Here is a 24,533-nt window from a genome sequence, read left to right as displayed (position 1 = left end):
GAGCATCGGCTCTGCAAGCACAAGGTCCCAGGTTCAATCCCTGGCATCTCCAGGTAGATGTGGGAATGTCCCGACTGGAAACCCTGCCAGTCAATGTAGTCAGTACTGAGCTAGATGGACCAATCATCTGACTCGGTATAAGGCAGCTTCCTATGTTCCTAATGCATTTGCCCTATGTACAGTTACCTGGGAATAAGCCTCCCTTAAAAAACACGTGGTTATTTCTGGGTAAACATGCATAGGATTGCCCTGTTAGCCTTTTATGCTACACTAGTGCCTATTCATCTTCTGTTACTGTTTTCACCACACTGCCTCCCCTTCCACCCCCCAAAACAGCATGCCTAATGAGCCACCGCAACTATAACAGCAGCAGCTACAGGGTGAAACAAACCACATCGACGATGTATGTCATGTCTTGCTTTAAAGGACCCTGAAGCATTTTTAAAAAACCACACCAAACGAACTGTATACTGTACCCTGGTACAAGTGTGACTTTATCACCCATTACAGAACCACTGCAGAGAGGGACAGAGCTATTCTTTTACAGCTCACAGCTACATTATGCAAACACTTTAGGACATATAAATTGTGCCTACCTGGGGAGATTTAGAGAGGGACGCGTTAAGCTCTCAGGCAGGTCTTTGGCTGTGTAAAAAGGTTTATTTCCACATTTTCCCCATAAAGAGCCCTTTGCTATTTTAAAAGCACACAAAGCAATCAAGAAAGGAGATCAGAACAAAATGTCCAAAACATTTTGCTTCAGTAAAATGCTGATATGTGAACATATAGCAGAAACTCTTTTATCAAATACTGAGTTGCAAAAGCTGTTGGGTATCCAGGATACTAATGTTTATTATATGCATTGAAGTTCCAATTATCTGTACCTCCAGCTGTCTGAGGGTTCCTCCAGATGACCTGTTTATTGAGCATTCATCCTGATTTGCTTGCACAAAGCTTACACAAAGGTTAAACTATGTCCAGTCTTTATTGAGCATTTGTTATGAGGAGGTCACATGACAATTAGCATTCATTTTGAATTCATTCTGATTTGTCTCCATTGTCATTCTATATATTTCCATTAATATTTCATTTATCCCACACACTTTAGTGCATTTTCCTCATTGCAAAAAAGTAATTTTATTAAAAAGTAGATTTGTTGCACCACTGCATCAGAGCACTTTAATTGCACAAACCTAAATCTCTGGTATGCACTTAAATCTCTCTTACAAAATATTGACAGTGATTTGTATGTTTGTAAGCCCTTGAAAAGATAATGACTTGAATGCTAAGCATGTATATTTGAGGACAGCATTCCATATTTAGAACACAAGGGAAAAGGTCCTGTCTCTGACAGCCAACCCACCTAGCTTCTGAAAGTAGGGAACCCTGAGAAGGACTTCAGCTGCAATCAGGAAACAGTATTTCATGGAAGAGGTCTTTCTCATCGCCTGTTACCAGATCCTTTTTTTAAAAAGAAGTGGTGATGCCAAAGAATAAACCTGGGACCTTCTGAATGCAAAGTGTGTGTTCTATTACTGAGTTTTGATCTGATACTCGGATCCCAGGCCTTTTAGGAGTACACACACACACACACACACACACACACACCAACATTAGATGGCCTACATGGAACATCATCTCAGTTTCAGATGGTGCAATTAACTCAGGCTTGACAAGTACATTGATTATTGCACCAACTTGGGAGCCTTAGAAGAACATGCTTAATAGGACAAAACTAATACAGTTTCAGTCTTGCAATTCACAGCACCAAGCACCTGATATTTCTTAGAGTGTAACCTGTTTCCAGAACGAACAGAAATCGGACATTAATGATTCTGTAATACTCACTCTGCTTTTCCATGCGGGATCAGATTATACAATGGAACCTTATTAAACATCACATTAGCAAATATCTTACTAGGTAGTGTGGGGCACATTAAACTTTGGCCCAAAGGAGGTGGTAGTATCAAGAGTGCCTCCCTGTGACTCATGTGCAATGTATTTTAAAGAGAAAATTGCTTATATCTGCTGGGCCCTTGACTCGACTATTAGATGAGTCCCAAGAGGAGTCCAAAACACTGTCCAGTCCTGTGTTGGATGAGTTAATAAGGCTGTGGACAAAGTGCTTGGTTTGGTGTGGGACACCACGAGTATTCTTGCCCCTCATGGAGAATAAAAAGTAACAGGAAGGGACAACTGGCTGGGCTAGGGAGGTGATTAATGCCTCCTTGAGAGAGAGTGGTCCCTGCCTGCTAAAAGGAAGCAGTGGTAGGTCTTAGGAAACCGTTCCTGGATTCAGAAAACCTAAGTAATTACTACCAGACAGTAATTTCCTCTTCTTGGGCAAGGTCCTTGAGTGGCTGCAGGACAGAACCAGGCTCTCTTGGATGACCTGCATGACCTCTGTTGGGAGAGACAGGGAGAGTGTGTCCCCGTTAATTCTCTTTGAATTCTCAGAGGCTTTTGATACCACAGACCATGGTATACTTCTGGAGCAGCTGACTGAGTTCAGAGTGGGCAGCTCTACTTGCGATGGTTCCAGTCCTACTTGGATGATTATTTTCAGAGGGTGGTGTTGGGGGAATATTGTTTGGTCCCATGCAGCCTTTAGTGCAGAGTTCACCAAGGTTCAAGGTTCACTTCTACATGAAACCACTGAGTGGGATTATCCAGAATTTGCAGTATGATAGCTATTTCTGTCTGAGGACCATCAACACAGCAAATTTCCCTAATCCAAAAAACCAAACCAGCATGTAGGCAGTTGTACACACTGGGATGCAATGTGGTGCAGGGCAGGCTGAAATTTGGCTAGAGTCTGCTGCATATAGGAGACACATGGGATGCACATGAGTTTCCACATTATTAGATGTGGTCCGTTGTTCTCTGCCTACTGCTGGTGCAGTAGTTCATATTTCTGCATTTAGATTGTGCCCATCCAGCAACAGCCCAAGCAAGCAGATTAGACTAAAAGTAAAGCTTTTTTGTAAAATGGTAAACCTATCAAAAATAAAATAAAATAAAACCAACCACTGCATATATCTCATGTGATACTAGACCTCAGTCTACCAGAATCTAAGCCCCTTGGGCTGAAAGTCCAAATTGTAATACTTTTGCCCCACCAGATGGAGCTGTTGTCCACACCAAAACAGCCGGGTTGTTCACGTGCAATGTGTAAAGGGTAAGAATGCAGACAAGATGATTAGTTGTTTTTCAGTTCAACGGGGCTGAATTGGAGTTAAGCCTGACACACAGAGACAAAACCAAAGCATGGAGGTTGCATCAAGTGCTGCTTTGCAGAGCATGCTCCACTGTACAAGACGTTTGTAAATTCTTGCAGTGTAGATGTGTAGATTTTTCGCCACACCATTGGTAACCATTGCCCAAAAGCAAGCCATTGAAATGGGAGCAGTGAAAACTCCTTGTATCCACCTGGCAAATACATAAATGCAAACCGATTGCCACAATGGAGTACTCTCCATGCAGTTGCATTCTGAGTGGCAAGCACACTGCTTATTCAGGTTCCATTCATCTATACATATACATGCCCTAGAGAGATAACAACATAATTAATCACCCTGCTAGATCAGACCAATAGCCCATCTAGACCAGCTTCCTGCTCTCATAGTGGCCTAACAGATGCCTAGAAGCAGGACCTTAGTGTAACAGCACTTTCCTCCTGTGGGTTCCAGGAATTGGTTTTCAGAAGCATACTGCCACGGACCATGCAGGCAGAGCTTAGCCATCCTGGCTAATTACCATTTATAGCCTTATCCTCCATGAATATGTCTAAATAAAGTCTAACCCTCATTTCAAGCCATCCACCTTGCTGGCCATCACTGCCCACCTCCAGGGGGATTGAATTCTATAGGTTAACTATGTGCTGTGTCGTCCCACATTCAGCTTCAATGGATGGCTTTGAGTTCTAGTGTTATGAGAGGGAGAAAAACTGTTCTCTGTCCACTTTCTCTGAAACATGCATAATTCTATATGCTTCCATCATGTTGCCTCTTACTCGCCTTTTCTCTAAACTGAAAAGTCCCAAGTGTTGTAATTTTTGCTCATAGAGATGTGCGCTACTGCCACATATGTGCCTCCTGAACAGGTCCTTTCTTCTGATTTTTTAAAAAAATGTATCAGGATATTGAGCAAGGCCACTAAATTCCATGTGCATAAATTTAGAAGAGTAAAGGCACTGCAAAGAGGGACATCTCCTGTCCCAGCCAGGATGTCTGGTCATTTCATGTGAGAGCAGCTGTAGCAATATCTGTTACCCGAGGCATCCGGTTACTAACAACTGCACCATGCATGTACTAACAGATATTGCCACAAGCAAGTGGAAGGGATCTGGTTATGAGAGTATCATAGCAGCAGCAGGTGTCACATGTTAGCTCAGGAAGGTAGTGTTACTTCAGACAATGGATGTAGCAAGAACACACTGAGAGGCTACACTGTGCATCCTTTCACTAAGGGAACAAGGCTAGCGATTTGAACCAACAGGTTGCCAATTATTTCCTTGTGGCCTTTGGCAAAACATTATTTGGGGGGAAAAGACTGATGCTGAAAATAAAGCATGCCTGGAAGACATGCTCTTGGACACAAAGACTCAGTTTCCCTTGTTCTCAGAGTCAAGTGCTCCCGTGGTCCCTATTCACCAGGTATAATACCTATTTTCTGCTGCCAAATCACTGCCCTTGTTTGCCCTGTGTTGCCTTTCAGAGTGGCCTTTAAAAGTATTGTTAGCGGGCAGCATTGCAATTCTTCAAGTGTTAGCATCTTTCCCAGTGTATCTAGATGTGGGGACAGAGGCATCTTGACTCTAACCACGCCTGCATGTAAATGAGCACAGACAGCAATGTGTCTTGTAAACTACAGGGAGTCGAGGACAACTGTATTTTTGAACTGTTAAGCAGGATACGTTGCAGGAGAAGGAAAATCCAGGTTCACATCCCTCTCCAGCTATGAAACTATGAAATGAGTAGCCCTGGACCATTCACCATATTATAATAGTGTTAGCTGGGATCTTGGAGGCCATGTAGCCCAAACCCCTGCTCTGTGCAGGTTCTGAAATGGAAGATGCAAGTCAGAGCCAGCCACCTATAAGGCAACAACCTCGGGCAGCAGGACCCACAGGGGTCTCCAAGGAACGTATCACCTGCCACTGCAGCAGCAGTAGCAACAATAGCTGCAGCACAATCCTTGGAGGCCAGATCTGATGCCTCCTCAGCAGCACTCCCACGCCACCTCTACAGTGGCCTCTCAGTGAATAGGAGGCTCTCCTGGTCTCCTCCCACCCCTAGGAAGGAAACGTTGGGGGATGTCCTCTGGGTCTTCTGGGTTCTGCACCCACCCGGTATAATTCAGAGCAGATCCCTTTTCCTCCCATGACTGCCTTTGATTCCCACTTCAAAAGCCTGCTAATGTTGATTTACTTCCCCCCTTGTTCCTGGTGTAGATCTTCACTCACCCCTTTTTCCCTGGCCAAGGTGTGTGTGCCATTTTGAGGTTCCTCTCAGGTGCCAAAATGTCTTAGGCCAGCCCTGATGCAAGTACAGAGACACTGACAGATGGCCAGTCAACCTCTGCTTGAACACCCCCAGTGAAGGACAGTCCACTGCTACATGACACAATTTGTTCCAAAGTCATATAGGGGTTTATCTTGCTTCCCTGCAATTTCCAGCATCTACCTATTAGTTCTAGTCCTGCCCTCTGAAGCAACAGAGAACAAGCCTGCTCCATCTTCCACGTGACAGTCCTTCAGATATTTGAAGAGAGTATCTATCCTGTCTCCCCTAATTCTTCCACTCTCCGGGCTAAACAGGACACAGTACACCAAACTATCGGCCTGACCATCTACTAAACTGGACACAGTACACCAGACTATCAGTGCACCTCCCTTCACAGGGTTTACACTTCACAGCTAACTTTACAGGGTTATTTCTAGGGTAAATAAGGGAGCAACCTCTTATGCTGCCCGGGATAGTAGGATAGAAATATAACAACAACAGCCAAGTATATCTCCTACACCCACACATATATCTGCTACTGCAGACTAAATAAAGACAGAAGTTGGAGGACCACCTTCAACAATGTGAAAAGGCCTTCAAGCACTGACTTTTGGAGAGCAAAGCAGGATGTTACACATATACAGAGTGTCTTTATTTTTGTCTGTAAGATGACAGATGGTATACAGCTGTGTAGAGCAAAGATTAACATATAAAGTGCTGCTCTGAACAGAGGTACACTCATCCTGGCTCTCTGAAATGGCTATGCAAACATAGCCTTGGCTTTGGATTGAGGGAGGAGCCACAAGTGTGGCTCTCATTTGTTCTCATTCCTCGCATTAGGGGAACCCACCCGTCTGGTGTTTTATTGTGGGTGTATTCTGCAACAATAGTGCATTAGTGCTGGATTTATTCTGCTTTCTTTTAATTGAGGGGCTATAGCACAACAAAAGTGGGACAAAAACTCCCCAGAACATTTGCGGTTTGAAAAGTTATGAGGTTTCAGCAGGAGGTTACAGGATATGCACTGACTGGGAATGAAGCAGTATTGACTGCTCCAAAACAAGTGAAACTTCAAACAGTATTAAAAGTGGAATTGTGTATGACTGCACTGATAGCAACATGAGCACAAATAAACATGAATATGCAATAAAAAGAACATCTAGAGTAGCCCTAGGTAGGGATACCCATGTGAAAGCTCAACCATCGGTTGGATCAAGACAAGCGTGTTTGTCAGTCCACACAATTTACTGTGCACTGCAGAGGGGGATGAGAAGGAGTCCTAATGTTTGAAACAGGCTCTGGGGCCAAGCAATAGTCAGCCCTGAATCAAAATGAAGCCTGAGCCTTTGGGGGACATTTACACATTCCCAAAGTGATCTCAGATTAGTCTGAAGGGGAAGGCAAGGGTTCCTGAGACTGGTTTTGTAATAAGTAAAATCAACAAACATGCAGCAAAGTAGTGTGGGTTTTAGGTTGGCTCCTGATTTTTCCAGGGAGACCGCAACCATCTGCTGCTAGACTCTGTAGATCAATGTACATCATGTTTGCTGGTTTTATGCATCCTGAAATCAACCCCAAAAGCTATGTGGTAAGTCAATATAAGGAAACTTTTATCAGTTTGTAAACTGATATCCTTTAGAGTTCAATATTTGCAAAAGATTAAGTAGCAGGGTTTGACAATGACAGGAGGAGTTGTTGAGAGGAAAGGAATGGTTATTATACTTCCTGTGCATTGCTGAATGATCACTCCAAGTACATTCATTCTGATTTCAGTCGTCCTAAGCTACACTGAGGGGCAATGGAGGAGGAATGTCTCCGAGATATGCATCCGGAGGACTCACCTGTTAGAAAGTTTCTCAGTTCCAACATAGAGAGCACTCCTCATAAGACCAGCCCGAGTTCCCATAAAGGCCATATCCACCCCTCCTTCAGCCTCACTGTTGGATGTAGTTGCACAGAAAGAGAGAGACAAAGATATATAGCATTAGGTTTCTGCAGAACCAGTTCAATATACTTTGCACCAAACAACCTGAGGTTAGTGAGGCATAGAATACAGGCTTTGCATACGAAAGACCCTAGGTTCAGTTCCCACCATCTCCAGGAAGAGCTGAGAAAGGCTGTTCTCTGAAGGCCTGGAGAGTAGCTGCCAGTTAGTGCAGACAATACTGTGCTGGATGGACTCGTCTGACTCAGCATAAGGCAGTTTCCAATGTTCCTATGTGATAACCGCACACATGTCACCACCATCACCACTTTCCAGTGTTACAGAGGGTGATGTGATTCTATTCTTAGCCTGCGGAACTGCAACCTTCATATTTTCTTTCTGTAAGAAATCATTCCCTATGAGGAAAAGCTAACTCTCCACCCCCATCATTCAGCCTGTTCACTGAGGTCCAGCTCCAAAGGCCTGCTGGCAGTTTCCTCACTGTAAGAAGTGAAGTTACAGAGAACCAGGCAGAGGGCCTTCTCAGTTGCGGCACCCGCCCTGTGGAATGTCCTCCCATCAAATATCAAACAGATAAATAACTACATAATTTTCTGAAGACATCTGAAGGCAGCCCTGTATCAGGAAATTTCTAATGTTTGATGTTTTGCTGTGCTTTTATTATGCTGGAAACTGCCCAGGGTGGCTGGGGCAACCCAGTCAGATAGGTGGGGTATAAGATGATGATGATGATGATGATGATGATGATGATAATAATAATGGGCCCCACATAGGCTGTCACCGATGGAAGCGAAAGCCTTGAAAAAGCTCAATATGGAGGTCAAATGGCCGAAATATTGGGAAATTTTGGAACAAGATGGAGATAGACTGAAATTGCAGAGTTTTGAAAAATTAAAAAACAAAGTGCGAGACTGGCTTCATTATTATCAGATAATGGAGGCATACAATTTGGACAAGAAAATTGGCTTCTAGGTGGAAAAATCAAAATTAGAAACAGAACTGTTAGAACCCAAAACTAAGAATTTGTCAAGAATGTATAACTTGCTGCTGAAATGGAACACTCAGGATGAAACGGTGAAATCTGCTATGATTAAATGGGCACAAGACATTGGACATAACATTATGTTTGCTGACTGGGAACAGTTGTGGACCACAGGTATGAAATTTATGGCATGTAATGCCTTAAGAGAAAATATTATGAAAATGATATACAGGTGGTACATAACCCCAGTCAAGCTTGCAAAAATCTACCATTTGCCTGATAATAAATGTTGGAAATGTAAAAAAACTGAAGGTACGTTTTTTCACCTTTGGTGGACGTGCCCAAAGATTAAGGCTTTCTGGGAGATGATATATAATGAATTAAAAAAGGTATTTAAATATACCTTCTTGAAGAAACCAGAGGCCTTTCTCCTGGGCATAGTCGGCCAATCGGTGTTAAAAAAGGATAGAACTTTCTTTATGTATGCAACAACAGCAGCAAGAATACTCATCGTAAAGTATTGGAAGACACAAGAGCTACCCACACTGGAGGAATGGCAGATGAAATTGATGGACTATATGGAATTGGCGGAAATGACTGGCAGAATCCGTGACCAGGGAGAGGAGTTGGTGGAAGAAGATTGGAAGAAATTCAAAGATTACTTACAGAAATATTGCAAAATTAAAGAATGTTAGAGTGATGATGGATTGAAATTAAGTGGCTTCTAGCTGTACAGGTTTTAAAGTTATATATAGATCAAGATTAAGGATTAGGATTAAAAAGGTTAAAAGAATGGAAAATTGGTTTTTAATAGGTAAATAATTTAATGTTATATTATATTAAGATTAAGGATTGGGATTAAAAAGGAGGGAAAGGAATTGCTGGACAAACAAACTGAATTGGAATACAAAAGAGGGAGGTATGAGGAGGTCCGGGAAATAAGTAAATGTAAAAGTAGTGATGAAAAGATGGAATTGTTTTTAACTGTTTTTTCTTTTTTCTTTTTGTATTTTGTATTGTGTATTTTTCTTTTTATCTTTAAATTCTTTTTTTTTCATTAATGTGTCTCTTTTCATGTGAAACTTTAATAAATATCATTTAAAAAAATAATAATAATGGGCCCCACATAGAGCACATTAAAGTAGTCTAGTCTGGATTCAGCAAGAACATGTTTAGAGGTGGCAAAACCTGCCTTAAATTATGAAGCATGCACTTACTCAGACAGGTTGAGTGCTAATGTTGTCCAGTAGGCTTCCATGGGTGCTGTTACTACAGCATCAAACAGCACCTCTTGAACTAATTCTTCATCACCTGGGCATGAGAACGAAGAGAGAGAAAGGAGAAAGACGAAGTGCAAAGACTAAGTAAGGTTTTATGACACTTTGAATGCCTTCTTTTGTTATATGTGTGTACATTTATCAACCCTAATGCATGGTTTGCATGCATGGTCTTTTCCTAATTTTATGCTAGGAACTAGGAATCTGTATTTATTCACCATTTGTAGAATTTGGTACAAAGCGCCCGCAAACTATCTCATATATTAACATTTCCCAAATAGAAAAAATCTCTATATTTCATATCAATGTTGGTACCCTAAACAAATTTGCTAAGAAGGAGCACTGATTTCTTTAAGAAGATCTGCATCAGATAAATATGTTTTGACCATCAGCCTTAATTAAAATTTTGATTTAAGAATCTATATTTTTTAAACCTGCAGTCTCTAGATACTGCTAAAATGCAAGTTTTTTTCCTGAGCAGAATAGCAAGTTGCAGAGTGTCTTCACCTCTCAGCAAGAGTGCTAATGCTCAGGATTCCTACCAGTCAGCTATGCCTTCCAAGGAGCTCAAGAAGGGCATTCCACCCCTGCCCACTCCTCATTTTTCCATTTTTCTTTTCTGATATTCAATATTTGGGATAGAAGGATCTGTCAGTTTCAGTTCTTTCCATTTCTCAATTTTCTAGTCTTAAGTTTAGTTACCTCTTTCTTTTTAAAATCTTTTTCAGTTGAAGTAAGTCACACAAAACAATACAATAAAAATAATTCAAATACAAAAAGGAGTGCAGTACAGCTAAAAGAGACTTATTTAGCTCTCCACATTTTGCAGCAATTTTTACAATCATCATGAAAATTCACCAGCATTTTAATGAAAAATTCTCCTTAAAACACATTTTATATGCAGTTTTGATTAATGTACACATTTTTGCAAACAATCTCCACTAATATAATGCATTTTATATTTTATTTTCACTAATACATTCATTTTTAATGCACACTGTCTCCCAATATATGCATGTTTAAAAACTGCAAGATTCGGTTAGCATATTGATTAAGAAAGTATAAATTTGATAGATTTGGCTTTAGAATTCTAATTTAGAATTCCACACCATCTAAAGAGTACCATATTGGATGTCCCTGTCTGGCTCAAACAAATAGGTGGCTTAACTCACAGTAACTTTCTTCTTGTTAATGAGGCATATTTACCTCCCATCCTACTTCATTCAAGCCTCTGGAGAGAGGTTTGCTCTCCAGAACATCCTTGCCTAGAAAAGGCAGGCTACTGGGCTGATAGGTTGAAGCTAGATGACGAAATCATAACTTAGTGGTACAGGTTCTATCTTCCATGCAGAGGGTTCTGGGTTCAATCCCTCGCATCTCCAAGTAGGTCTACCTGAGACCCTGGAAACCCACTGCCAGTGAGCACATACAGTACTGAGTTAGATGGACCATTGGTCTGACTCAGTATGAGGCAGCTTCCTATGTTCCTATGAAGGAGGCAGATGTGACAGTGGGAGACAAAGGTTAAGTTAATACATAAAGAGAGACAGATACATTAATAGTTGCTAGCAATCAAAGCCATGATAGCCGAAAGCTCAACTTTCATTTTCAGTGAGCAGCATGCCTCTGACTAAGCGAACAAAGCTGGGAGATTAATGAGAAGAGGTGGATGTCACCATCTGCCTAGGCATGGGCTGAACCTGCCAGTTCCAATTTGCAGTTACTTTGAAAACTAAGGCAGGGTCAGAATTAATTATGAGTAGGCAGTGGTGCCATGCTGATTACATCGTCAGCATATAGTGGGGGCACATAGACCTCACAGCATGTTGTACCCTGGACAGCAGGAATCCTCAGGTGAGACAGAAAAGGGAATGTGGAAGAAGACGTGGCAGGACTGTGGCTCTCCATCAGACAAGGATTTTGGATGTGGCACACAGGTTAAACATCTTGACTGCCCCAGTGCTTCAATCATGCTTAATACTTTTGTACTCCACTTCTGCAATTATGGGATCTGACCTCTCTTGAATAGCGACAATGTCACACACAGATGAAGTAACTTGCTATCATACGTGGGAATGGTGGAGAAATTAATTTCATTTTGCATTTAAAGGCAAACCTACCTAATCAACGCATTCTGAAATAATACATGAACCATCCTTTGAAATTCACACTTTTGCAAATGTTGCAGTGCATTTCTCCAGCCCTGAATACTGAATATACTGTAGTGTGCATAAAAATGCACTTATTAGTAAAAATAATACACAAAAATGCATCATATTATGGAAAATTGCTTTGTAAAAGTGTATACTGGGGCAAAATTGCATACAAAAATGTGTTCCTTTAGAATGTTGATGAATCTTCATGAGGACTTTTTTTAAAAATGCAAATCTGGAGACCTGAACTTAAGAGCGGAAAAACGAGAAACTGAGAGAAACCAAAATTGGCAGATTCTCCCATCCCTAATCATAATAAGGCTTCTCGTTAGGATGTATTCCAGGAGTAATATTTCAGAACTCACATTCCAGGTCAGCTTCTTCTCCTGTGAGAAAACGGATCACGGCCTCTAACTGACTCAGCTTCCTGTGATCTGGATCAATATCTGTAATGCAATAAATCCTAGAAAGAAAGAGACCAAAAATGTGATTCAGAAGTTCCTTTGGACAACTTTTCTGCACTCATAAGAGGTGTCCTGGCAAATCTGCATGCTTGGGATGGAGCTCAAACCTCAGTTGGAACAACTCCCATGATCTCTGATCTCTAGTATATACTTAAGAAATGAAGACAGTTGCCATGGCTAAGACCTGTCAGCTCCGGACCCAAATGTCCACTACTCACAGTAATAGAGACCCTAGGCCCTAGGGTATGGGTTGGCAAACTAAGGCCCGGGGGCCGGATTCGGCCCAATCACCTTCTAAATCCGGCCCGCAGACAGTCCAGGAATCAGAATGTTTTTACGTGAGTAGAATGTGCCCTTCTATTTAAAATGCATCTCTGGGTTATTTGTGGGGCACAGGAATTCGTTCACATTTTTTTTTCAAAATCTAGTCCAGTCCCCCACAAGGTCTGAGGGACAGTGGACCAGCCCCCTGCTGAAAAAGTTTGCTGACCCCTGCCCTAGGGCATGTTCCGTGACTGAAAAATTGGTCCAGAAAGTAACATCAAAACCATCCTTTGCACCCATATCAGTGCATCAGGAACAAAGAATGTTACTTGGTTTCTAGGTCTATGCACTTGCTCAAGATGCATCACTGCATAGATATCTGGAAGCGAAGACAAGAACTTGAATCAAATTGGTCCAAAAATATAGCTCCGCACTTCAGCTACAAATTATATCCATGCTAAGTGGGTGCAGTTCAACAATCAATCATTTGAGGATATCAGTGATGGAGCTGGATTAGGGCTACTGTAGAGAATGTTTTGATAAGAATAAAAGATTCCCGAGAAAACGTAGTTCTAATTTAAGGGGGGGTGGAGTTGTGCAGTTTGTTTATTTAGCATCTAGGAAAGTTAGGCTCCTCACAAAAAGTTTAAAATAACACAGTGCAGTTATTTCATGGGATCCACATTGTTCCTCAGGATACAGACTTACATAAACAAATGTTGCTGCCTGAAGACAGGGCATTGGTTCATACAGGGCAGCAGGCAAAAATAATTCCTTTTCTCCAACACTGCTAAGATCCGTTAACTGGAGATTCCAGGGACTGAACACAAGACCTTCTGCATGCAAAAATGTCATCTGCCACTGAGCTTTGGCCCCTTAGATGCCAGGACCATGTTTTCTCAAGGCCTTCAATGTAAAGTCCCCAAAGCCAAGCAGCAGCTCGTTCGTCTCCTGCCCAGGTCCCCCCCAAATTAGAAGAATTCCTGCCACTTACCATTCATTGGCTAAAGTCAAGTCTGGCTGCAGCAGATCATGTAAACCTGAAACCAAAAAGCAAATGGTGCAATAAAGACTCATTTATTCACAGTCTTATGAATTCCTCTGTATGTTCAACATGTTGTTGTATCCCGTGTTTCCCCCAGGAATTGAAATGGGAGGGTGAATTTTCAGGGGGTGAAGATGAGACCTCTAGACCTCAGTGAATGTGAGCTCAGGCTGTGGGGGTGTTTAAATTATTTTCCCTCTTTAGATCACAACGTGTTTCCTGTTTATAGGTCACCCTGATTGAATCACATGGTTTAGATGTGTTATAAAACCATGGGTTCTAAAATTCCACATTCTGAGAAAGGGGTGTGGCCCAGGAAAGGTCCTGGGGGTCAGACAGAGAGTCCAGGAAGACCATATCCCACTCCCAGGCCTGAAGTTCCTCACTACAGGTACATATGAACCAGTTTTTATTTGGGTAAATTGGGGAACGTGTTCCCATAATATGTATTTCGGGGATTTAATTAATAGGCTTCTATTGCCAAGCTCCTGATTCAAACAGGGAAACAAATACTTAGGAGATGTGGCAGTGTTGTGTGGCAAAGGAAAGAACAGTTTTGAGATATGAACCCAGCTGTGTTAAAACAAGGCAATGTTCCATCAGTTCTCCCTGTGATTGCTTGATGAAACTATGCCATTCATCCTACCTTCTTCCACTGAAGTGTCCCCAAGCAGGATGTATTCACCATGCCCTCGCGATAGAACGACTCCCAGACTGTGGATTAAGAGATGAAAGAGAAAATGTTTTCCAGGAAGGAGACTTGCAAAGGCCTATATTGGTGTGGTGGAGCTACTACTGGAATAAACACCAACTTACTTGCACTGAAAATTTCTCCTCATTTACACATTGCTGAATTAACATTCTAAAATGTCAAACTTGGATTTTGATAGCGTAAGTTGAATGCTGCCATGAAAAACTGATTTTTAAGTAGTGAATCATCACTTAAATTGAACTCTCATTACTTAAACATACATTGTGAAATTCCAAATTACAGGAATGCAACTAACCAGTAAAAGAACTCTAAGGCTAGAAAGGACCTGAGAATGAACTAAGTCCTTAAAAGTAACAGCATATGTTGCAGCCCTTCTAGGAATGTAGCACTTTGGGATGTCATTGGGAGAATATATGACCAAGTGAGGCCAGCAACAAAGTGTTGCAGGATAGAGTAATCCTGCTCAAGCCAGCCACCCATCCCCATTTTCAGGATACTCTGTTTCATAACCCAGTTTTCCATCCCTACTCCCCACCTTAGGTCAGTTAGCATTTTGTGGCCACTGGTCATACCCACTCTTCATTGGGCTATTTCCCAATCCTTAACACTTGAAAAAATATATGTTTTGTACTTTCCAAACTTTGATGGTTTCCCCAAGTCTGCAGCTGCCTCCCTCTGGTGTGTGGATGATACCAGTTTGACTGCAATCAGAGTTGGATGTATGTATTTATGTTCTCCTTTATCAAAGTCCTGCTGTTCATTGAAATATATGAAGTGTTCTACCCCATCTTCTCTCTGAGGCCCAGGCTTTCATTTTTAATACAGGGACAGCATGTTATCTTCCACCTCTATTTGGTATAGTCCAGGAAGGGCTATAGTACATGATATATCTGAACATGTAATTTAGTCCTAAAGCAGGTCTTCCTCATATTAGCCTCACTATTGTGACTACCATGTGCTTAATTAAAAGCAATCTAGATGTCTCCACAAGTGAGCCAAGGCAAGTGGTCTGACTGTGCGGATGTCTCCTACCTGCTAGCCCATATAAACACGGACAATGCTTTTTTTTTTTTAAAAAAAGAGATGTGCTGTAGCTGAAGTCCACCCAGATATCAAGTGCTGCATTTTAGATGACCTTTTCTTTTATTCCAGAGGTGCAGAGGTAAGTTATAGTCACTTTTTAAAGTTATTAAATTAGTATAAATCAGAGGTGGGAATCCGGGGACCCTCCAAATGTGGTTGTATCAACCCCCATGGGCATAGCCAGTGGTCAGGGACAGTGGGAGTTGCAGTGCAGCAACATCTGGAAAGCTACATGTTTCCAACCCTTGCTCTAAGGGACCAGCCCACTCACCTAAAGGGTGTGCCGCTGATATCAGTAAAGAAATAGTCGTTAGTGAGGAAGAGAACCCGTTTCTGGAAAAGAAGAGAGAGAGAGAAATCACAATCAGAAGTGTAGTTTTGTCTCTTAAATGTGACCACTGGTCATGTCCAAATAGTGGCTGCATTTCAACAAGGATAGGCAGGATCTCTCCAAAGGTCCTGCTCCGTCACCTAAAGAGTGTTGTCTTCTTATTGGAGGAATTCAGAAGCAGGATTATTTTCTTGGGTGTTGCTTTTTTGGAACACCAGACAGGAGTCACTCCATACATGCATTAAAAAATCTCAAGACAAGGACAACCCCCTGGTTAAAGAAAACTTAAATCATATGGATTAGAAGTGATTAATTAATTTGGTATACCTGAATTGAAAAACAACAACAACTGAGTAGTATTTGAAGAAAAACACAAACATATTTCGCTTTTTTTTAGGTGATGCACCAACAGGTCGCAGCAGGTAGCATCTGAGAAGCACTCCTCCCACTGTCACAACATTAGAATTGCTGAAAGTTGGAAGATTCAGGACAGAAAAAAATAAAGTACATTGAAGGGATTGTGACAGTTTAGTTCATGAGACTTAAGATCTACTTTGGGAGAGAAGCAGAATCCTCCCAGTAGATCTCATTGCAGCAGTGACTCTGATGAGTTATTAAATCCATATAACCTTGCTCCAGGACTAGAGGCATCCACACCAACTGCCATGGGAAGTCCTCAGACCTCCAGTTAAGCAGCCCTGCATCAAATGCTTGCCCCTTTGCTAACTTGCAGGGGGGCCCTTTCCAAGTAGGATTATCTGTGACAGTGAGGTCTCAAACCTGTTGCCAGCTTGCTCAGACTTCTCTTGCAGGTGCACACTAGTGACACAATATGTGCTGGAGGCGGACAGGATTAGAATGCAAAGACCACTGACAGCAAAATCAGTGGGCAGATTGCTCCAGCCCTGCTTCAGTACACCTCAAGTGTTGCAAAACCCTCCAAAGAGCCTTATCTGTGCCAGACCTGCCATAACTCAACAGATGGGCTAGATGGAGTTACCAAAGGGACTGGAGACATGGGAGAGAAGGTAGCAGAGCAGCAGGATCAGTGTCTCTGTCCTTGTAGCTCACTTCCACTATCACTGCGGTCACATGAGACTGTCTCTCTCTCCTCTCTCTCCACCATTGCCCCTCCTCCTGCCCGTTAAGCACTAATCCTCAGTGTACTGGAAATCCATCTGGCACAATGACAGCAGGCACTGAGGGGGATCGAGGCAGAACTGTCCATGCATCACAAAGATAGATTGCTGGCTGCCAGCTGAGCATTTCAAAAATATCTTGGCTGACTTCATTAACTGGCCAAGCATGGACAGCCCAACAGCCCTGAAGGTTTGTGTGTTGGCTGCCCAGAATCAGGTGGCTTCCCTATGTTCAGCCTGCAGGGCAGGGGAAGGAAAACGCCCACCTCAACTTATAACAGTGAAAGATTCAAGGCTTCCCTCTGTGTGTCCGATTCTTATTCCTTTTATTGCATTTGGGTCACTTTAAATATTTTCCTCTGGGATTCCTACCCTGCCATAAAAACATATTGGTCCATCACTTTTTACAAAACGCCTCACAGTGACTTACAAAATATTAACATACAGAACTTACCAAACACTTAAAATCCATTAACAGAGAATAAAGCATAAGAATAATAAAAGTGTTCCGCCACCCAGAAGCATAAAAAGGACAAATTCTAGTGCACTAAAACTAGTCAAGAATCATTCCACATTAGGATACACTTGTGAAGTGTAGTAGATGCCAGGATTGTAACAGGGCTTTCCCACCTCATTCCTGCAGCCTCTTGAAAAGCCACTTGGTAATTCCTCTGGCATAATGTGGGATGTGTATGTGTTCCAGGTGAGGGTGAACCCCAAAATGAGACACGCACCCTTTATGCAAGTGGAAGTGCCTTCCTTTCACACAAGGGGCTGCTTTGTGTGTTCAGTGTGTTCAGGTCAGTATTTCTTAGCATAGTCTCCTACCTCGCAAGGTTATTGCAAAGATAAAATAGGACAGGAAGAGAAGACATTATATTAAAAGTAAGAGAAAACAGTAAAAAAAAAAAAGGTAGGGAAATGAGAGAAAATGAAAAATGACTTTGATAAAAATAGGCATTATTAAACATTTTGTATTAAGAAATATCCATTTGAATTGCTGAGAGAAAATTATACTGCAGTTTTATTTTAAGGGGCGGGGAGTAAGTAATAAAAGATTTGTTTTTAAAAAGCATTTCTGAGTAACTCTTCTGCCAGACACGAAAAGTGACAAGACACTCTCGACTATAGCAGGACATGATACAGTGCAGGGGTGCCTATGAAAGAAACAGATAAAACCTGATTTCATCAGATTTTCCCCACTCTGCCAGCTTCCTTTTCCCTGTTGTTTTTGTCTGAGTACTGATGTTAACTGGTAAAGTACATGAATTCTATATCACGCACACAGATTTACACAAAGGAGTCTTGCAATCTCAATTCCAATATTTAATTAATAAACGCTAAGGGATAAGTGAGCTATTTTGTGTAACTTGAAAGTCGACTGAAAGTCTGTGAGCACAGAACAAGGGCAAGCAAAGGCTGAAGTTAATGTGTGTGTGTGTGGAAAAGGAAGAAGGTGAGAAAAGGCATGGAATAAGGAGCTCCCATGGGACCTTTCTTTGCTAACCTTTAAAATGCTTTTTCACTGTGCTCTGAGAGAAAGAGAAAAATATACCGTTAGCTAATTGAATTTATGGCCGATCCAAAAGCTGAAAGAATTGCATTGCCAACCTACATATGAAAAATGTATAAAGGTAAAGGTACCCCTGCCCGTACGGGCCAGTCATGTCCGACTCTAGGGTTGTGCGCTCATCTCACTTAAGAGGCCGGGAGCCAGCGCTGTCCGAAGACACTTCCGGGTCACATGGCCAGCGTGACGAAGCTGCTCTGGCGAGCCAGCACCAGCGCAGCACACTGAAACGCCGTTTACCTTCCCTCTTTACCTTCCCTCTTTAAAGCGGTACCTATTTATCTACTTGCACTTAGGGGTGCTTTCGAACTGCTAGGTGGGCAGGAGCTGAGGCCGAAAGACGGGAGCTCACCCCGCCGCGGGGATTCGAACCGCCGACTATACGATCGGCAAGTCCTAGGCACTGAGGTTTTACCCACAGTGCCACCCGCGTCTCACTATGAAAACTGTATAGGAGATATAAAAAGGCTAGTAAAACTGAGTAAAGACAATTGGTTTATTATTATTATTATTATTATTATTATTATTATTATTATTATTACATTTATATCCCACCATTTCCCCCCAATGAGCTCAAGGTGGCATACATTGCTCTCCCCCCTCCTCATTTAATCCCCACAACATCCCTGTGAGGAAGGTTAGGCTGAGAAGCACTAACTGGCCCAAGGTTATCCAGTGAGCTTTGTGGCTGAGTGAGGATTTGAACCCTGGTCTCCCAGGTCCTGGTCTGACACTTTAACCACTGCACTTGGCTTTCAGGAGAATTGAAGGTATCTTAAACAATGGTTAATGTATGGACTGCCTCTACAGCAGATCTCAGGCCATAAGAATATTAATACGGGGAGAAATGTTCTGTCAAGAGGTTTAACCAGAGGCGGCAGTAGGGCACACACACCCGGCAAAAAAGCATGTGTGTGGCAGTAGTGGACATGGGGCCTTTAAATTCCAGCAGCACCCTGTGTGATGCCGAAATTTGGCACACCCACCCACCTCTTGCCTTCCGTTGTTCATCATTGTTGTGGCACCCAGATTAAGGGAAGTAATAGTACCGCCACTCTATTCTGCCTTGGTCAGACCACACCTGGAATACTATGTACAATTCTGGGGGCCACAACTTAAGAAGGATATTGACAAGTTGGAATGTGTGCAGAGGATGGCATCCAAGATGACAAAGGGTCTGGAAACCAAGCCTGATGAGGAACAATTGAGGGATGTGGGTATGTTTGGCCTGGATAGGAGGAGACTGAGAGAAGATATGACAGCCATCTTCAAATATTTAAAGGGCTGTCACACAGAAGATGGAGCAAGCTTGATTTTTCCTGTTCCAGAGGGAAGGACTCAAACCAATGGCTTCTAGTTAAAAGAAAGGAGATTCCGACTAAATGTATTTCTGACAGCAATAGCTATTTGACAGTGGAACAGATTCCCTGGGGAGGTTGTGGACTCTCCTTCATTGGAGATTTTTAAGTAGAGGTAGGATGGCCATCTGTCATCTGCAGAGGGTTGGAGTAGATGACCCATGGGGTCTCTTCCAACTCTACAATTCTAGGATTCTATAACATTAGCTCAGTATTTTTGACACTGATGGGCAGCGGCTCTCGTGAATTATAATATTCTGTATTTATGCGCCTGTAATAATTGAGTATAATCATGCTACGTAATGTAAATTACAGTTTATTAAGAAATAAGCAAGTCCCACAACTATTGTCTATCTCAAGGTTAAAATGGGCAGAAAAGGGCAAAAGAAACATGCAGGCCGCTGAAAAAAAATATTCAAAACAAAATCCATAATAAGACAGAAAACTCTAAGGAGCAATAACAGGAAAAGGCATGATGGTAGGTAAGGGATAACTAATTAGATTCCGCCAAAATGTCATAAGGCAATTAGAAATGAAACATTGTATTGCACCCAGGGAGCTTCATGACAAATAACTACAGCGATACAAATTTGCAAGAAATGATACAATTTCACAAAAAACTGCGGTTCTGCCTCCTGAATAATCCTAAATAGGATTTGAAAGAAGTCTTGCAAAGAACAAAATTATGTTAATTAGTAAAGTAATGTAAAGCTGGAAGCACCCTCAAAAGTTCACTTAGTTTGACCGCCCTGCACTGGAGCAGAATATGGTTTCCTCTTATGGCTTCCATTTCCCTGGGGTGATAATGTTATGCAGGTCCTTTGTGAGGCAGAAAACAGAAGGAGGGCCATGGTAAATTTTTCATTAGCAAATTTTGAAATTAATGTAAGTGATGCACAGATACAGAGTCAAAAGAAATCAAACTGCATAATATTGTGTAGTGATTGAAGGGCATGTTACGTAGAAGCTTGAAGACATAGGCCCTGGAAGATCTCCTTTGGGTGTGCATAGCAACATGTCAGGGTAGACTGGGACACATGACTTTTCAAAAACAGCCATTGTTGCTTCTTTGTCCCAGTAACCCTGGGAGCATAATGCAATCTTATTTGCTCCCAATTCAGTCTTCTTTATTCCCCTAACTTCTGGAGAACTTTCTCAGTAATATTTTGGTTAGTTGGTAAAGACTGTGGCTATAGGATTCATTTTAGGTAAATCTTCAGGGATTTTTAAAAAAAAGAGTTTAAATGTGTGACTTTTATTTATTTATTTTTTTAAAATTCTTGTTTTGAACTGTACATTTATTGCCAGATTTATGATTTTATGTGAATTTGCTTTAATTCTGTGCAATTGTTCCAAATGCAGGGTACCAAAACAAGAAATTATACACTCACCCCTTTATCTACAGGCACCTTCACATCCATTGAGAGGTCACCTGTTTCCCCATTGATCATTGCTGTTCGTAGCTGCAGAAGGGAACAGATTTGAATTAGTGCCTCCAGTCAGGACTGCGGTCATCTACTTTAAAGTGGCCTGCAATAGGCAGGAGTCTTTGACATAAACTTTTCTTTTCTCCCCCTTTTAGAAGCACATCTTTAGCTAAGCATAGCGGACAGCAGGTTAGGATGAGATAATTTCATTGATCACAGTCATCCTGGGATGCAATTATCACTTTAAAACATCTGATTACTTCAATTAAGCATGGGATCTGTATCCATCAGGGCTGATTCATATTTTAAACAGCAGTTGTGTTTGCCAAGTGCACTGTTGTCTGCTGTGAACAGGTGAAGGGCAGCAAGGGGACACAAGCCTTGATGTACTTTTTTGCCAAAAGAACTCCTCTGATCACACATTTTAACATGAGTACCTTATTATATATCAAGACTGTTGATCTACCTAGCCCAGAAATCTCTATTCTGAATGTGGGTGGCAATCTAACACCAAGCACATATATTATTTTACTGGAGAGGCCAGGGGCCCAACTTCTAACCCATGTAAAGGACTTTGGCCTGGCTTATTCTCAAGAATATATACTCAAATATACTAATATATGAACTAAATCTCAATTTCGGATCTTTTCAGGTATCCTTTGCATGCTACCACTTTCGGAGGTTATCTACACATCATCATCATCATTATTATTAGAATTAGAATTAATATACCGCTCTATACCTGGAGGTCTCAGGGCAGTTCACAGAACAAAATCAAAATATAAAACCACAAAATATATAATCAAAACAAAAACAACAACCCAATAACTCCCCCCCCCCATTTTTTTTTAAAGGGCATAGGATGTCAATCAAATCAAACAAAGACCTGTTTAAAAAGGAACACTTTTTCCTGGTGCCTAAAGGTGTATAATGAAGGCGCCCGGCAAACTTCCCTAGAGAGAACATTCCTGCTCTTTCCAGGCATAGGTCCACACTTTAAAGCTCCATGCCCAAGCATTGGGGTTTTTTGCTTCAGAGCTTTCCCTGCAAAAACCTACTCTTTAGGGCTCAATTGGAGCAAACATCAGTTTGGGTTTTCTGCAGATTGCCATTTGCTCTGATTGAGCTTTAAAGAGCGGGTTTTCGCTGGGAAAACTCATGAGCAAATAAAGGGTGCTTGGACATGGAACTTTAAAGTGCAAACCATGTCTGGAAACAGCAGAGGAAAGTAAGTGTGGAGAAGCCCTTAGTCTAGTGACGAAAAGAAACCTGGCCTTTTAGTTGTTGTGCACCACAGCGATGGAATCACCCCACCCTGCAGCCCCTGCAATGGGCTCACCTGGCCCAATCTTTTGTTTTCTTCTAATGCACTGTAAAGGGTTTCCTCTTTCCAAAGGCATTTGTGAACATAGGAGCATAAGAAGCCACCTTATACCAAGTTAGACCATTGGTGCAACAAGCTCAGTATTGTCTACATTGACTGCAAGCAGCTCTTCAGTGGTCCTACGGAGACGATTCCCAGGCCTACCTGGAGATGTCAGGTATTGAACCTTCTGCATGCAATTCAAATGCCCTACCACTCAGCTACAGCCTTTCCCAGTAGTTTTACTGTGACCTGCTAAGAACCCACTTTGGTGGGAACTGGGGGAGCATGCTCTGAAATCCCAGTTTAGACACTTACAGTTTCATCCACATCTTCCCATTCCACCTCAGAAAGATCAACACTGTTGTAGTTTGGTTTGGGCTTTAGTTTCTTCCCTTCTTTATACTGCAGTTGAGAAGTGAGACAGAAAACATTCCTGAATTGCTCTGCTGCTTAACAACCCTGAAATATACTCTTTTCAGTTTTAGAGAAAAGGTGTATTTTTGCGAGATGATTAGATAATTATGTGGTGTGAAGGACCCAGGCATTTTTCTTCCATCTAGCCCGTATCTTTTGGGAAAGTTTGCCCATCATTCAAACCACAACACACACAACCCCACAACCCTAAGCTGCAACTCTCATCCAATAGAATGCAGCCATTACCCTTAAAGCTAAAAAGCAGAAAGGAAGCACCTTCTTGCCAGGTAAGAAGTTCAAGGACTTGAAGGACTTCATTTGTTTCACATTTGTAATGAACTAGCCTGCTTTGCAGTTCCCAGACTAATACAGACAACAGCACTTCAGTTTTTGCACATCTACAAATTTTGCAATATAACTTTTGTCTCCCCTCCCCTCTCCAAAATGCATATTAAAATATGGACTGTTTTAGGTTGAAATGCATATACAGATGTATATTTTGAGCTAAATTAGATATCAAAAAATGTGAAACTTTCTGCAGTAATAATAATAAGGAGGAGAAGAAGATGTTCAAACAGACCTATACAGTAAGCCCACAATTTATGCACATTTAACTTGTGCACATTCAGCTTTACACTGGTTGTGGGGGGAGGGCAAGGTTCTGGGGAAAATGACTTTGGCAACCCCACCCTATGTGGGATTGAACACTATGTATTTTGACTATACACAATTTTGACTTTAGGCACAATCTCCGGAATGTAAGCCCTGTTTAAGTTGTGGGCTTACTGCAAATGAACACATGTAAAACTGACATGGGCCAGAAATAGACTGACCTGTCCATCCCTATCTGGCCCCATTTACTGCCCAGAGAAGGAGCAGTTGCAGGAAGATTGCTTCCTCCCCTCCTTGACAAAAAGAACACTTGACTCAAAATGCTAGTTGCCCTGAGGTTTCAGAGCAGGAAGGAAGCATAATTTGGTCTCATTGATCAGTCAGAGGACTGAGCTTTGGTGTTTGTGTGTATGAGTTTGAGGTTGTCCTATTAAATTATTATTATTATTAACCACCTTCTGGCAGTCCTCTCACTGTGAGAAGTGAGGTTACAGGGAACCAGGCAGAGGGCCTTCTTGGTGGTGGCGCCCACCCTGTGGAATGCCCTCCCACCAGATGTCAAGGAAATAAACAACTATCTGACTTTTAGAAGACATCTCAAGGCAGCCCTGTTTAGGGACATTTTTAATGTCTGAAGTTTTATTCTGTTTAATATTCTTGTTGGAGCTGCCCAGAGTATTATTATTATTATTATTATTATTATTATTATTATTATTACAACCTGTTGCAAGATGCCTCGAGAACCATTGGAATGAAAGGCAGGGTACAGAGCTTCAAAATAAAATAAATCAATTATGAATGCAGTGTGGAATGTGGCTATATGTTCATGGATACCCACTGGCTGGTACTCATGACATCACTAATGATGGGAGATAAGATCTTTTCCC

The 24,533-nt window shown here is 41.8% G+C and overlaps 1 protein-coding gene and 1 long non-coding RNA gene across 5 annotated transcripts in view; one reads left to right on the top strand and one right to left on the bottom strand.

Moving 5' to 3' along the window:
- Nucleotides 1-18,254, top strand: part of LOC308457621 — a 35,148-nt gene extending 16,894 nt beyond the window's left edge. The window contains exons 3-5 of one of the 4 annotated variants that reach the window (XR_013977048.1): nucleotides 6,998-7,092; nucleotides 13,864-14,025; nucleotides 16,158-18,254. This is a non-coding gene — a long non-coding RNA (uncharacterized lncRNA). Of the gene's footprint in view, nucleotides 1-6,997; nucleotides 7,093-12,233; nucleotides 12,297-13,863; nucleotides 14,026-16,157 lie in introns of those variants that run through there. The other 3 variants (XR_013977047.1, XR_013977049.1, XR_013977046.1) reach the window with 3 other exon arrangements.
- The window catches only part of CACNA2D4 (calcium voltage-gated channel auxiliary subunit alpha2delta 4), a 166,531-nt gene that overhangs the window by 100,450 nt on the left and 41,548 nt on the right, over nucleotides 1-24,533 (bottom strand). The window contains exons 16-23 of the mRNA XM_080971592.1: nucleotides 22,936-23,022; nucleotides 21,219-21,290; nucleotides 15,701-15,762; nucleotides 14,281-14,348; nucleotides 13,584-13,629; nucleotides 12,227-12,324; nucleotides 9,649-9,742; nucleotides 7,346-7,441 (exon numbers count right to left, since the gene is read on the bottom strand). Coding sequence (XP_080827718.1) covers nucleotides 7,346-7,441; nucleotides 9,649-9,742; nucleotides 12,227-12,324; nucleotides 13,584-13,629; nucleotides 14,281-14,348; nucleotides 15,701-15,762; nucleotides 21,219-21,290; nucleotides 22,936-23,022 — 623 coding nt within the window. The remainder of the gene's footprint in view (nucleotides 1-7,345; nucleotides 7,442-9,648; nucleotides 9,743-12,226; nucleotides 12,325-13,583; nucleotides 13,630-14,280; nucleotides 14,349-15,700; nucleotides 15,763-21,218; nucleotides 21,291-22,935; nucleotides 23,023-24,533) is intronic.

This window comes from Podarcis pityusensis (assembly GCF_964106645.2).
Source record: "Podarcis pityusensis genome assembly, chromosome: 10".
Classification (NCBI taxonomy): domain Eukaryota; kingdom Metazoa; phylum Chordata; class Lepidosauria; order Squamata; family Lacertidae; genus Podarcis; species Podarcis pityusensis.
This window is presented reverse-complemented; position numbering and strand designations above follow the sequence as displayed.